We start from the raw sequence: 13253 nt of genomic DNA on the forward strand, positions 1-13253 counted from the left end.
GCCCCCTACTGGGGATTGAGCTCGCAACCCAGGCATATGCCCTTGGCCGGAGTGGAACCTGGGACCCTTCAGTCCGCAGGCTGGCGCTCTCTCCACTGAGCCAAGCCGGCCAGGGCAGTGGTCCCTTTTTAATTACACCAAAAGGCGAGTTCAGGACAAGGAACAGATGACACACCTTGACTGTCTGCTCCTCGTTAGCCTCACGGGTGTACAGTCAGCGAGAGGGTTGACACAGGGTTATACTGTCTCTCTCAGACTGAGGCCCCGCCCGGCTGGCCAAGTGGCTAGTGACACTCGGCTGTTCCGGGCAAAGCCTAGAGGCCTCACGGGGCAGAGGCTCTAGCTCGGGGCCAGCGGGTGCTCGGGAGGGAGGACCAGGCGTGTCTGTTAGCAAGACCAGCCCGTCTGGTCTGACCCTCACGCCCGTCACTCCCACTCCCCGCCATCTCTCCGTCGCCGAGTCCCACACTAGCCACTCAACACGTGTCCCCATGTAGGGCTCCGGGATTTGTGGGCACAGCATGTTCTTTATTGTCCGCATAAGAATAAGGTGCTTAAGGTGAAGGGGACCAGAGGAGAGCCCCTGCCAGGCCTGGCCAGCTCCCCCGAACGTGTCCCGGTCCCGACCCTGGATGTCTCGTGCCAGTCCTGCTAGTGTTTGCGGATCAGGATGTCCCAGCTCTCTTTCCAGCGAAGGGCCTGGAGGTCGCTGGGTGACAGCGACTTGTCCCCGTAGGTCAGTGGGCGCAGCATGTTAAACACGTGGCAGGCGGCCGAGTACCACGCCACCACCAGGGCGCCGAACAGGCTCCTGTGGAGCTGGGACCTGTGGGCGCCAGAGCAGAGCGCAGGTGTGAGCGGCTGGCTCTGCCCCACTGGCCGCACTCAGCACCTGGCCTCTTCCTGCCCCACCCCCCCCCCTCCGTCATGCCCGTCACAGCCTGCCTGGCGCTGAGCATGACTTCCTCGCTGGCCCACTTCTCGGGTCTCCAGGCCTCTGCTCCACCTGAACGCGAACCCCACGCATCACGGCTCCCCCCCCCCCGCCTCCCCGTTCGAGGCTTCCAGGCTCCCAGCCCCGCCCCAGGTTACACAGCTTCCCGGTCTACCTCCTCTGCGCCTGCAATCGGGCCAATATGGCCGTTCGAGAACCCTCCCCACCCTCAGGTTCCCGGTGCTCGCCTTCCTCCTGGTCTCTGGACCACAGACCTACTTCCCACTTCCCACCCCAACAGCTGTGCAGGCTCATCCTCGACCCCAGGGCCCCAGTCCGCCCCTCACACTGTGTTGGCCCAGACCTGCACAGGTGCTCGCCGATGTGCTGCAAGACCACGGGCAGGAGAAGGATCTGGAAGGTGAGTGCGGGCAGGTAGTGGTAGAGGAAGAGCGTCTTCTCCATCAGGAAGAACGGGAGGTAGTTCGTCGCCCAGCCGCCAGCACACAGGGCCCCGGCCAGCACCCAGCGCAGCCAAGAATCTGGGGAGAGTGGGGCAGGCCAGTACTGAACCTAAGTCACCGTAGGCTCCGCACTTCACTCCCCCCCCCTGTCCCCCCCCCCCCCACAGACTGGTCCTCAGAACCCCCTGCAGCGCCCGCTGGGTCCTCACGGTCTCTCCTCTGAGAAATACCAGCCCTTGCGGAACAGCCCTTGCGGGAGGCCCAGCCTCTGCTGCTCGTCAAGGTCCCGTGTCGGGATTATCTGGTCGGTACAACTCCTCGGGGAGCTGAGGGGCTGCCCGTCCAGTGGGGAGGACGGGCCAGTTCCCGGAGCCCCACAACAGGAGGTGCTAAGTGGGTTTCTGTTACTAGCAAACACCAGACCCTCCACTGGGTACTCATGGCGGCTCTGCCCTGGGCTCACCAGCCACCCCTGCCCGGTGCCTGCACTCCCTGCCCAGTGCCTGCCCCTCCCTGCCCAGTGCCTGCACCTCCCTGCCCAGTGCCTGCCCCTCCCTGCCCAGTGCCTGCACTCCCTGGAGAAGCCCCGAAGGTCACGTGGGAGCTGAACTGCAACATTTTGTCTCTGGGGAGACAAAAGTAATTTACGCCCCTGGATGCAGAAACAAAGATGCCACCTAAAGGCAGAGCTTCCTGGTGAGCTGAGCTCTGGTCAGAACTAGGAGGAGGAGAAACGGGGGGAGCGTGCACGCACCCTCGGGGAGCTCACAGACACGCCTCCGGCGGCGGAGCAGGTACCAGCAGAAGAGCAGGGCGTACAGCGCAGTGGCGAGGCCGGCGGAAGCCCAGATCACCACATTCCCCAGCAGGTGGATCTGAGCCTACAAGGACCGAGATGCCATCAGCGCAGCCTCCATGGGGCCTGCTCCTGACGGGGCCCTTTCTAGGACGTGCGGAGTTTCCTACAATCAGGAGCCGCGATTGTCTTCAACAGCAGGCTGCTCCCAGAGGGACTCACATAGAGCAACGCAGAGCTAAGGGTGTGCCCGGGGCCCTGCTCTGCGAGTGACCGCTCGGCGCGCTCTGGGCCGGGAGGACGTGAGCATCGTTAGCTTGTGTCGTCCCAGGAGCCATGGCTGAGCTGGCTCTACCGCCTTCCCTGGGGGAAGCGACAACAGGTGCCTGAAGGAACCTCTGCCTGCTGAGCGCAGGGGCCGTGCACGGACAGCAGGGAAGGCGCAGCGCGGCCACAAGAGCAGATGCCGCTTCCTTCCACCGCACACGCGCCCTCGCTCCTCGGCTCTGAGGCCAGCCCAGGAGCCAGCAGACTCGGCGGGAAGCAGAGGGGATTAAGGCCACGGCGCAGCTCTGCTTACACTGGTCCTGGGGTGCAGCCAGTAGGCGATGTTGGTGTCCAGGGTGACCCAGTCCAGCGGCGTGGAGCTGTACTTGTGCTCCGAGTCGTCGCTCCTCACCGTCAGCATCCTCCACTGCAACACAGCAGAGCCCGTCAGGCAGCCAGGCACCTGCGCGTGGGGCCCAACCTCAAGCTCATTTGGAAGGCGCAGCGGAGGCAGCGCGGCCTGACAGGCGGGCTCGGCAGGAGACCTGAATTCCCACCTGCTGGTGGCCAGGCAGTGGCCGGCCCCAGGGGCTCCAGTCACCTCGTCTAAGGGCACATCTAGACCAGGGAGCCGTGCTTCTGGTCTCCATTGGATTGACTGGGGACTGGCAACATGGCATGCTGGGTGGCTGGGTGGCAGGAGGGACAGACACACTCCTTCCACTGCGTCAGGTCCCAGGTAAAGACTGACTTGGGGAGGTGAGGACTCCACAGCCCCCATTCCCGCCTCCCGCTCCACGTTACCTGCAGCTCCGAGAATCTGGCCATGAAGCTCAGGTTCCTGCTGACGTCCACGTGAGTTGGTGAGTGCAGCTCCAGCTCCCTCTCCTTCTGCTCCTGGCCTGACGGACACACCAGGCCCGAAAGAACAGGAGCAGATTAAGGTCAGGAGCTGGGCAGAGCTGTGGGCTCGGCGCCAGTGGCTTCCCTGCCTTCCAAACCCCACGGCGACTGGCGGCATCCCATTCTGTTTCCCCGAGAAACTACCAACAAATTAGGGTCTTTGGACCCGTGAGAGCTCGGCTCACACTGCCTGTCGACCGCAGGGTAACCCCCTGGCTGCTGGCAGCTTCCGCGGGCATGGGAGGGGCGAGGGGTGTGCGACAGAGCGTGGGAGCTGTGCCGCCTCTCACGAGGGCCCCGGGGGTCAGCGACTCACTCCTGCCGTAGCGGTGCTCCTCCACGGCCCACACGGCGCTCTCGTGGTAGCCCCGGGACAGCTTCTCCCCGACCACCTCCAGCTGCCGGAAGCCCCAGTCGGGGAGGTGGGCCCCGCTCAGCTGGAAGGCGGGACAAGAGGGCGTGAGGGGCGAGCCAGGCCCTGAGGTCCTCATGTCCAGGCTAAGTTCTGCGGACTTAGAAAGGCCCCCCACCTTCAGTGGAAACACGGAACCCACTTGGCACAATGTCCAGGGAAGGGCAGGCTCGGCCAGGAGCCGCGCACCGATCTGTGGGCCGAGATGCAGGCTCTGGGTCAGGCAGCAGCCCTTACCTTCAGGATGGCGGACGTGTTCAGGTGCACGAGGCGCACCTCCGACAGGATGGTCTTCCAGATTTCAGCGTCCGACTCTCTGTTCACGATGTCCTATGAGAGTAGATCTGCCCGTTACATTTCCCTCTCAGGCTTCCTTCAACAGGAAGGTGAGGCCAGTCACATGCGCCGAAACTGATGGCTGATCCTGGGGGGCCAGCGGGCTGATCCTGGGGCTAGTGGGCTGATTGGGGGCCAGCAGGCTGATCCTGGGGGGTAGTGGGCTGATCCTGGGGGGTAGCGGGCTGAGCCTGGGGGCACAGTGCCTCCTGCAGCAGCAGCTCAGCCTTCAGGCAGAGACCAAAGACCGGTCTTGCCCTGCGCTTCTGGGATGCCTGCTCACCCACAGGGCTTAGAGCTCGGCCCAGATGCAAAGATGGAGCAATGGAAGTTAGAGACCGTCCCTGAAAGCTGTCCCAGGGGACTCCTGACATTGGGTAATAAACAACTAACACCTGAGGAGCACTTGGCATTGTTGTGGCCTCGCGAGGGCGCCGTGAGGTGGCGTAGGGGCCGCACTGCGGTCAGCCTGCCTCCCCCTGCTCCGTGTGGGGCTGACAGGGCCACCAGCAGGGACTGAGGAGGAGGAGAGGGATCAGCAAGGAGACCTCCGCGACAAGCCAGCAGCGGGAGGGCCTGGGACCATTGGGACAGCTCCCGATGTCACAGAACAGGCACAAACAACTCCCATGGAGGCGGGAACGCCAGGGGAGAGGCGGGCGAAGCAGGTGCATGAGAACATCACAGCACATGGACGTCGGTCGCATGTGAAGGGGGAGGAGAGGTGCTGCTGGGCACAGACATGGAAAAGCAGCCCCCGCCTTGCTGAGGGCCACCAGCCACACTCACTGAACACACGGGGCTGAGTGGGGAGCTGCCGCTGCAGGAGCCTCGGGGAGGCGACCCCAGTGCCATCACTCAGCTCACGCCCTTGAACTCAGACAGCCAATGTCCAGGACACCAGGACGTTCCCCGCCACCTTTCCTAGGACACCGCCTGCATCCTGGAGAGCGAGACTCGTATAAAGGGCCATGTGGCCCTGGTCGCTCAGAGGAAGGCGGCCACTATCCCAGCTGCCGTGGAAGGGGCAGCCCCAGGGCTCCCCCAAGGGCCAGGCCTCTCCCAGGGGAGCCTGCGACGGGGCAGGTGTTCCTGTCAGGCCAGGCCGACCGAGGCTCCTGGGTGAGGAGGGTGCTGGAGCCCCGACCCCGGGTTCAGTGACCTGGCCTTGATGCTAAGTGACCAAGCCAGAGGCACCTCCTCCTGGCAGAACCACGTGGGCCACAGAGCCCAGCAGCGAGCATTTACCAACTGTCTGTATACTCTTTGTCTGATACCAGCGCCCCCAGATCCATGATCTGTGGAAGTCTCTACTCCCTGTAAAAGCAGCCACGAACTCTGATGACCGTATCCCTTCCCAGGTTACCCCTGAACCTGGATCATGCTAAACGGCAGTTTCCAACGTCCTGTTAGAAGGTGCGTGTGCTGATGGTGGTCACTCCCCGTCTGCAGTGCCCGAGACTCACCAGCCTCCAGAGGCTCTGGGCGGGCATGGAGATGTTGTAGTCGATGTAGCAGGACACCTCCTGCGCGTGGGGGTTCAGAGGGGCTGCCACGTCGTGCCTGCAACACCAAACAATGCTCACGGGAATTCCTCAGCTCACTGTTTCTTTAAGGGGAAAAGCCGCTTTTCAGAAACAGAGCCAGCTCAGCCCAAGGGGCAGCGGTCCTGTAGTCGCTATGACCCAAGGATGCCAGATCACGTTGACGGAAAGTATGGCCCGGGGACGGGGACGCTGGGTGGTGGTGTAGTGAGGGGCGGCCCAGCCCCCGAAACACAGGGGCTGCTCAGAGGCTGAGTTAGGTCAGGGCTGAGAGCCAACGTGTCCCCACCCTCCTGCCCCACTGAACCCCAGTCCCAGCCCTGCTGGGCTCACTGACACAGCGGGGACACCACCGACGGAGGAGCCCACTGCACCCTGAGCACGAGAGCCTGGCTGCTCTCCCCTCATCTGGCCCCTCACTAGAGCCATCTCCCTCCCTCTGCTCCCCTCAGCTGCCGTCCCTGAGTCCCCTCCCGCAGGGAGTGCAGGGGAGCACAGCTGGGAACTGGGAGGAGGAGGGAGGGCGGCGTGGACTCACGTGTTGAGGAGGCGGCTGGTCATGCCGTGCACCAGCTGCACCACGTCCCCGTGCCGCACGGGCCTGGGCGGGTTGCTCACCTCCAGCTGGTGCCTGGGAAGACAGGAGCCGCACGTCACCTGGTCGTGTCGAGGCCCTGGGTGCTCCCAGGGGGACAATTGGGAATGTGCAGCCGCCCAACCAGTTTGTCCCTTGTACAAGGTGAGTTCGTGTCAACAGCCATGTCACTGAACTCGTTTCTGAAACCTATGGCCACTTTCCAAACTTCCAAACGTGGTCCCGTCTGCCACCTTCACACTTGGCTGCTCTGTGCTACCAACACTGCGGGGCCCACTCAGAGATCCCTCTCACACAGACCTGCTCAGTGCCCGCCCGGGGAAAGGGACGCAGGGCCCCACTGGCCTCGACGAGCAGGGACAGGTGAGTGGGGAGGGCGGGCAGGAGGAGCTGGCGCAGGTGAGTGGGGAGGGCGGGCAGGAGGAGCTGGAGCAGGTGAGTGGGGAGGGCGGGCAGGAGGAGCTAGAACAGGTGAGTGGGGAGGGCGGGCAGGAGGAGCTAGAACAGGTGAGTGGGGAGGGCGGGCAGGAGGAGCTAGAACAGGTGAGTGGGGAGGGCGGGCAGGAGGAGTGGGAGCAGGTGAGTGGGGAGGGCGGGCAGGAGGAGCAGGAGCAGATGGTGTAGGCCCTACTGGCCACCGTGCTGTCAGGCCTGAAGGCCCAGGACCTGTACGCACCTCCCGGGGTCCTTGACAATCCACCAGTTGTTGACATCTTTGAAGGGGTAACAGGTCACCTGCTGCTGGTGGGAGCTGCCCCGGCCGTTCTCGTAGCTGCATGGGAGGGTCAACAAAGACTGGGTCTGCAGGGGGCCCCGTAAACTACCCGGCATGGTGTTTAAGGGAAAATAAGGATAAAACAGTTTAAGAGGGGCCAGAACATGGGACCTTTCGTGGGCAGAACACGACCAGTGTGGGGTCACGAGGCCGCCTTGCGGGTGTGCCGGGCCCTCCGCCCAGCGAGCCCTCTCACTGGTTTACACGCAGAAATACCAAGACTCTGACCATCAGGCCCAAGAGCTCAATTCCCTGTCTCCCCGACCCTCTTCACATAGTGTGAAAGTTGGTAACAGAAAAAGTACGACATTCTATCACTTCCAATAAAACAGCACTTTCCTTACCTCAGCGGGTAGGTGCTCGGGTGGGAGTGGAGCCAGCAGGGCACAGGCTTGCCCGAGGCGCTCTTCAGGGTGACCTGTGAGCCGTAGGCCACCTCCAGGGGCTGGCCTTGCGTGATCCGAGCCAGCCCCCCCTACAAAGGCCAAAAGGGGCAAGTGAGAGTCAGGGTTCCCCTGCACAGCCCTCCCCCACCTGGGAGCATATTCAGGGTGCTGGCAATTATAATTACACTAGAGGCCCGGTGCATGAAGTTTGTGCACGGGAGGAGGGGTCCCTCAGCCTGGCCTGCACCCTCTCCAATCCAGAACCCCTCAGGGGATGTCCGACTACCAGCAGTCGGACATCCCTCTTGCAATCCAGGACCGCTGGCTCAACCGCTCACCTGCCTGCCTGATCACCCCTAACCACTCTGCCTGCCTGCCCGATCACCCCTAACTGCCCTCCCTGCCGGCCTGTCGCCACTAACTGCCCTCCCCTGCTGGCCTGATCGCCTCTAACTGCCTCTGCCTCGCCCCTGCGACTGTGGCTTTGTCCAGAAGATGTCTGGAAGATGTCCGGTCTAATTAGCACATTACCCTTTTATTAGTATAGACAAGACACAGCTCTGTCTGTTACACTGATCAGAACCACTGATGGCATGCCGCCTCGGAGGCAGGGCTTGTGTCCATTTACGAGGTGAGAAAGCCGCTTGCCAGCATTTCCGAACAGGTCGGTGTGACTTCAGGCCACAATTCCAACCACCTCAACTGGTGCATTTGGCTGTTTCTGCAAAGTTCGTGTGAATGAGGCCGAGTTGTCTGTCCTCTGAGGCTTATGCGGCCGTCGGAGCCTGTGGGACCTCGCAGGGGTCTCGGGGCCGCTCTGCGTCACACCGACGGAGCTACCCCCACTCACGTCTGCACCCTCGGGACACTCAGACCAGTTTACAGTCCGAGGCGCAGGCCTCCTTTCTCGCTCTGATGCTCATCCGACAGTGTTTACGTGAGAAACCAAGTCTCCCACGGTCTCGTCTCACCTCCAGGCTGGCCTGGAACGCGCTGGACATGATCTGGTCGTGGGGCCCGGAGCGGCAGAGCAGCGTCAAGTGGACGTAGAAGAACAGCAGGTACGTGACGGCCGGGACGACCACCAGAGCCACTGCGCGGGCCAGCACGTGGCACAGCACACAGACCTGGGCACACGGGGGACACAACCCCTCGCACGCAGGCTCCCACTCCTGCGCCCTCCTGAGCCTGTCCACCAAACACCCCGTCCACCCCGTGCACCCATGCGGCAGGCTCCCACTCCTGCGCCCTCCTGACGCCTGTCCACCAAACACCCCGCCCACCCCGCGGCAGCTCCCACTCCTGCGCCCTCCTGACGCCTGTCCACCACGCCTGTCCACCAAACACCCCGCCCACCCCGCGCACCCACATGGCAGCTCCCCTACATTGGACAGAGCCCGGTCTCCGATCAGGTGCCAGGTGTGGACGGCGGCGACTCCGAGCACCAGCAAGTAAGTGAAAATGCCCATGTACTTGATGCTGAAGAGACCGATGGAGGGGAAGTTAAAATGAGACAGACGAGGAGGGCGCAGGCGCTGCCTCAGACCCGGCCGGACTCACCCGACGGCGCAGGAGCAGGCCACTCCGGTCAGCGTCAGCCACAGCCACCAGCTCGGGGAGAAGGGCCTGCGGGCAGGACGGAGGCAGAGCTGCGAACGGGTCTCCGTGATCCCGAGGGTGGCTGCCTGGACCGAGCTTCAGAGACGCGGAAAATGGACCCCCTTCTCCCCATCATCGGTCCGCGAGTTCTCTTTTTGGCCAGAGCATTTCTCCAGTTTAAGTTACAGGAAAACGAGGATGCATTTATGAAGCCATGAGCTGAGGGCCGGTCTGAGTGGCTGCAAGACAGCCAGCGGGCGCTCCCGGACGAAGAGGCTCAGCCCTTTCTGGGTGGACAGGCCGCCCAGCCTCTTCCTCCTCGTTAACTAGAAGGACCGGTTCCCGGGCCGTACCTGTGCTTTTGGGAGTTGGAGAACTTCAGGTAGGACAGCACGGCCAGTAGATTAAAAAATATTAACAGCGATTCCAAAAGCATCAGCCTGGCCTGCGTGATCAGCGCATTCTCTGTTGGGAGGAGCAGTGTGTGTTGGAAGGAAGCAAAGGCGTGAAGATCAAACACCCACAAAGCAAACGCTCCCAGGCGCTCAGAGCGGACGGCGGGACGTCCCGTTCAGCATGGGGGTGTCTCCACAACCACGAGGGCAAGTTCTTAGGGGGAGTCACACCCACTGAGACCGTGTGACCTTGGGCAAGTCACGGAGCTTCTCTGAGTCTGTCGTTTTCTCATTTGCAGAAGCAACACCGGCTCTGTGGGCGCCGTGCGTGCTATGGCCTGATGTTGGCAAAGGGCCTCCATTTTCTCTACAGATGGTCTGACTTTGCATGCGAGTTCACTTCATTTGGTGGGAGACCTGGGCTGAAAGGCCCTGTCTGAGGAATACCCTCTAACTCCTCTGCCATGGCCATGGGGTGGGGCCCGGGAGGTGGTGGAACCCGGCAGGCCATCCGGGAGTGGCAGACGTGGGTGCAGGTGGAGGTGTTCACCGTTACCCGGGCACCTGTCTGGACAGCCCCAATTCATATGGCCCCACCCCCACAACGTGAAGTCTGGCCACCCACCTCCACAGCCCCCAGCCTGAGAGCGGGGTGACCCCCAGAGTCAGATGTGGACCAACTGCCTGAGCTTCCTTCCATCCTAGGAGCAGAAGCTGCTGAGGGGGGCACATCTACTAAACTCCGAGCTCTCCTGGGCCACACACTAAGCGTAGCCAAGGCCTGCCCGTGGCTCCTCCTGCACCAACCAAAGCCGGCCGAGGCCCAGGCCTTACCGATGAGCATCAGCAGGGCGGCTCCCATGGCGGCGCAGTGAGAAAATCGGAGCTCCCACAGGATCTGGTAGGCCATCGGCACCGACAGGGCCCCTGCGAGGGCCGGCAGCAGGCGCAGGGACCACACGGGCACGTTGCTGCTGTATTCTGGAACGCAACCACAGCGGAGCTGAGCGCACCGTGTTTGCAAACAGAGTTTCACACTCACAGACTCCAGTACGAGCGTTCACGACACTGGGGGCCTCGTCGGGAACTGGTGTGTGAGCACGCCTTTGAGATGCGCTCGCTACCGTCAGCGGCACGCAGGAACGAGACTCAGGATCTGAAATTAGTTCGTGCTTTACCCCCCCATCTCCTAAGTCGCTGTGGCAACACACACGATTTGTACATCCAAGAGAGACACAGAGGAATCACTGTCACTAAACACTAAGATGTTTACCAGGCTTTTTGAAAGTCTGTCACGTGTACCCAAACAATCGATCACACCCTGGACTCACATTGATAAACCAGTTGTTCATTCCTATGAAGGCCACTAGCTCCCCATTCTAATACATGCAAATTAGCAAGGGCAGTGAAAATGAGATGTACCTGCTCCGATTCTGTTCCACACAAAGTTGCCGTCGAATCCTCCCAAATAACCTAAAACAGGATTGATCAGCGACGATCCGTTCAGCAGTGTTTCAGGAGTGCCGAACAGTGGCGGCCAACAGCAAGCAACAGTCAATAAATAATAAGACATGACCACTGCCCTCAAGAAAGTTCGTGTATAAGTTTAAAAATAATATGTATTTTTATTGATTTCAGAAAGGAAGGGAGGAGCGAGAGATAGAGACTCATTGATCGGCTGCCTCCTGCACACCCCCCACCAAGGATTAAGCCCGCAACCTGGGCATGTGCCCTGACTGCGAATCGAACTGTGACCTCCTGGCTCACAGGTCCATGCTCCACCCCGGAGCCACGCCGGCCGGGCCCTCCTATAACTCCTGAAGGTTCCTACCTCCCAAAGCCAGCAGCATGTGGCCAAAGGGCGGTCCGCTGCCATCCAAAAAGAAGACCCGCTTCATGTAAAAAGAGATGTACTGCCCATAATAGACTTCATCGAAACTGGAAAACAAACCCACAGGCACTTCACTATGAATCTGAGCTGCAGAAAGGCACCAGCATAAATGTACACCTGTGTTTCCAAACAGCTTCAGGGCGCAATCGGCAAGGGTCCGATCTCCGCCCCAACCACGTCGGGTCCCCAGGTGTGAAGACACGTGTACACAGCCTTCCCCGAAACACAGGCTCTGTGTGTCTCCCTCGCTCTGGACTTAGGGGTGTGCCGTTAGCCGGCCCCTGAAAGGCCTCCCAGACCCGAGGCCAACCCCCGTGTCCACCAGCTCCATGCAGGAACCCACTGTGACAAAACGCTTTCAGGTGAAGACACGAAGGAATCGCCGTCCATTTTTTGAGGTGTGATGATGCTACTGTGGTCTTGTGTTTTATTAAGAATCTGGGTCTTTAAGAGACACTAGTACACTGAATTACTTACGAACAAAATATGTCTATGATTTGCTTCCAAAAATCCACTGCAGGGAGGGGGTGGCTATCCTATATAATAAAAGGCTAATATGCAAATTGTCCCCTCCACCCTGAGTTCGACCAGGAGGCGGGGGCGGCTGGCCAATCTCCCGCGTCCCCTCCCCACAGCCAGCCCAGCCCGATTGGCCGATTGGGGCCGGCCGGCTGGCCCCAACCTGTGAGTTGATAACTGTAGAAGCTGGGTGGTGAATACAGGGGTGAGGGGTCATCATACTATTTTCCCCGTATTTGTATATGTTTGATGCTTTCCATAATAAAAAGTTGAACAAAGAGCAACACATGTGTTAGATAATAAATAGCCCTTCACTAGTAAAAGGGATCGTTTCCCATTATAACAGAGAACACCTCTAAGGTCAATGAGGACTCACTTCCATATGCCTCAGCCTCTGCCCCCAACCTCCAGGTCTCAAATGGTCCCCTGAGGCTGCTGCGCCTGCCCCGGCCCAAGGGCAGGACTGGGCAGTGGGCTCTGCAGGGGTTTCCTGGGACAAACCAGCCTCTCCTCTAACTGCCCCGAACCCCAGCATTTCCCTCTCCCGCTCATGCTGTTTAACCGGCACGGTTTGGCTTACACCACAGCCCGGGGGTAGGTGAGGCGCCACAGCCGGCTCAGCAGCCCCGCCGCCGTCAGAGCCACGACGGTCAAGTTGACATCCGCGGTCACCACGACGGGGCGCTGCAGAAACCCCAACATCTTGCAGAAGAGCCAGCCGCGAGGAGTCCCTGGAAAAGACCTGGAGAGTAAACGGGTGGCAACCGGGAAGGCCCCGAGGCGGTGAAGAGGACCTCGGATGCGCCAGGCAGCACCGCCCTCGGGAGGCGCCCGTCACCCCCGGTGGGCGCAGGACCCTCAGACTGAGCACCATCCATGCAACCCCTGCCAGCACCGTGGGGGGAGGGAGGACGCTGTGAACGAAGGAGGCGGCCTTCCCGCCCTCCCCACGGGGCAGCGCGGCCGGGGACCTCCACCTTCCGAGCCTCGGAGCCTCTCTGCCCCGCGCGCCTCCTTCCCGTCCCCCCTTGGGCAGCACTGGCCCTGGCGCCCCCTTTCTCACCGGGGGCTTCACCCTCCCTGGACCTCCACTTCTCGAAGGTACGTCTGCCCTGGACGCCCCGCTCCTCTCCCCGGGCGCCCCTGCCCCCCGCAGGCTGCTCTAGTCCCGGGCCATCTTCACCGGAGTGTCACCTCCCCCCGTGTCCCCTTCTTTCCCGGGCGCACCCGCCCCCTGTCTGGGCCCCAGCTCGCCCGCGGGCCGCGCACGTACTCACCCTCCTTCCGTCCGCGGAGAGCAGTTCCCCCGGCCCGGCCGCGCCTGGGACCCGCCAGGGGGTGCGGACCTTGAGGGGCTCCTGGGGCGCACGCGCGGGGCGGGGCGGGGCGGGGCCGCTCGGCACTCAGCTCCGCCCACCGCCCTGCTCGACGCTCGAT

The 13253-nt window shown here is 61.8% G+C and overlaps 1 protein-coding gene across 7 annotated transcripts; it reads right to left on the reverse strand.

Moving 5' to 3' along the window:
- Positions 1-507: 507 nt before the first annotated feature.
- Positions 508-13200, reverse strand: POMT1 (protein O-mannosyltransferase 1). 7 transcript variants are annotated; one of them, XM_014447875.2, is made up of 20 exons: positions 13094-13200; positions 12397-12558; positions 11238-11344; positions 10829-10879; positions 10241-10387; positions 9365-9476; positions 8973-9038; positions 8798-8891; positions 8384-8539; positions 7371-7501; positions 6928-7023; positions 6195-6287; positions 5579-5675; positions 4014-4106; positions 3681-3801; positions 3266-3363; positions 2775-2888; positions 2153-2279; positions 1299-1476; positions 508-826 (listed from the first exon to the last, which is right to left on the reverse strand). In XM_014447875.2, exons 2-20 carry the CDS (start codon positions 12516-12518, stop codon positions 652-654), a joined length of 2178 nt encoding a protein of 725 aa, XP_014303361.1. In that variant the 5' UTR covers positions 12519-12558; positions 13094-13200; the 3' UTR covers positions 508-651. The 7 variants fall into 7 exon arrangements, with proteins under 7 accessions (XP_014303361.1, XP_006105867.1, XP_023602506.1 ...); XM_006105805.3 differs by having other exon boundaries at positions 12397-12547; positions 13094-13191; XM_023746738.1 differs by lacking the exon at positions 11238-11344 and having other exon boundaries at positions 10241-10409; positions 12397-12547; positions 13094-13191.
- Positions 13201-13253: the final 53 nt, after the last annotated feature.

This window comes from Myotis lucifugus, unplaced genomic scaffold (assembly GCF_000147115.1).
Source record: "Myotis lucifugus unplaced genomic scaffold, Myoluc2.0 scaffold_726, whole genome shotgun sequence".
Lineage (NCBI taxonomy): Eukaryota > Metazoa > Chordata > Mammalia > Chiroptera > Vespertilionidae > Myotis > Myotis lucifugus.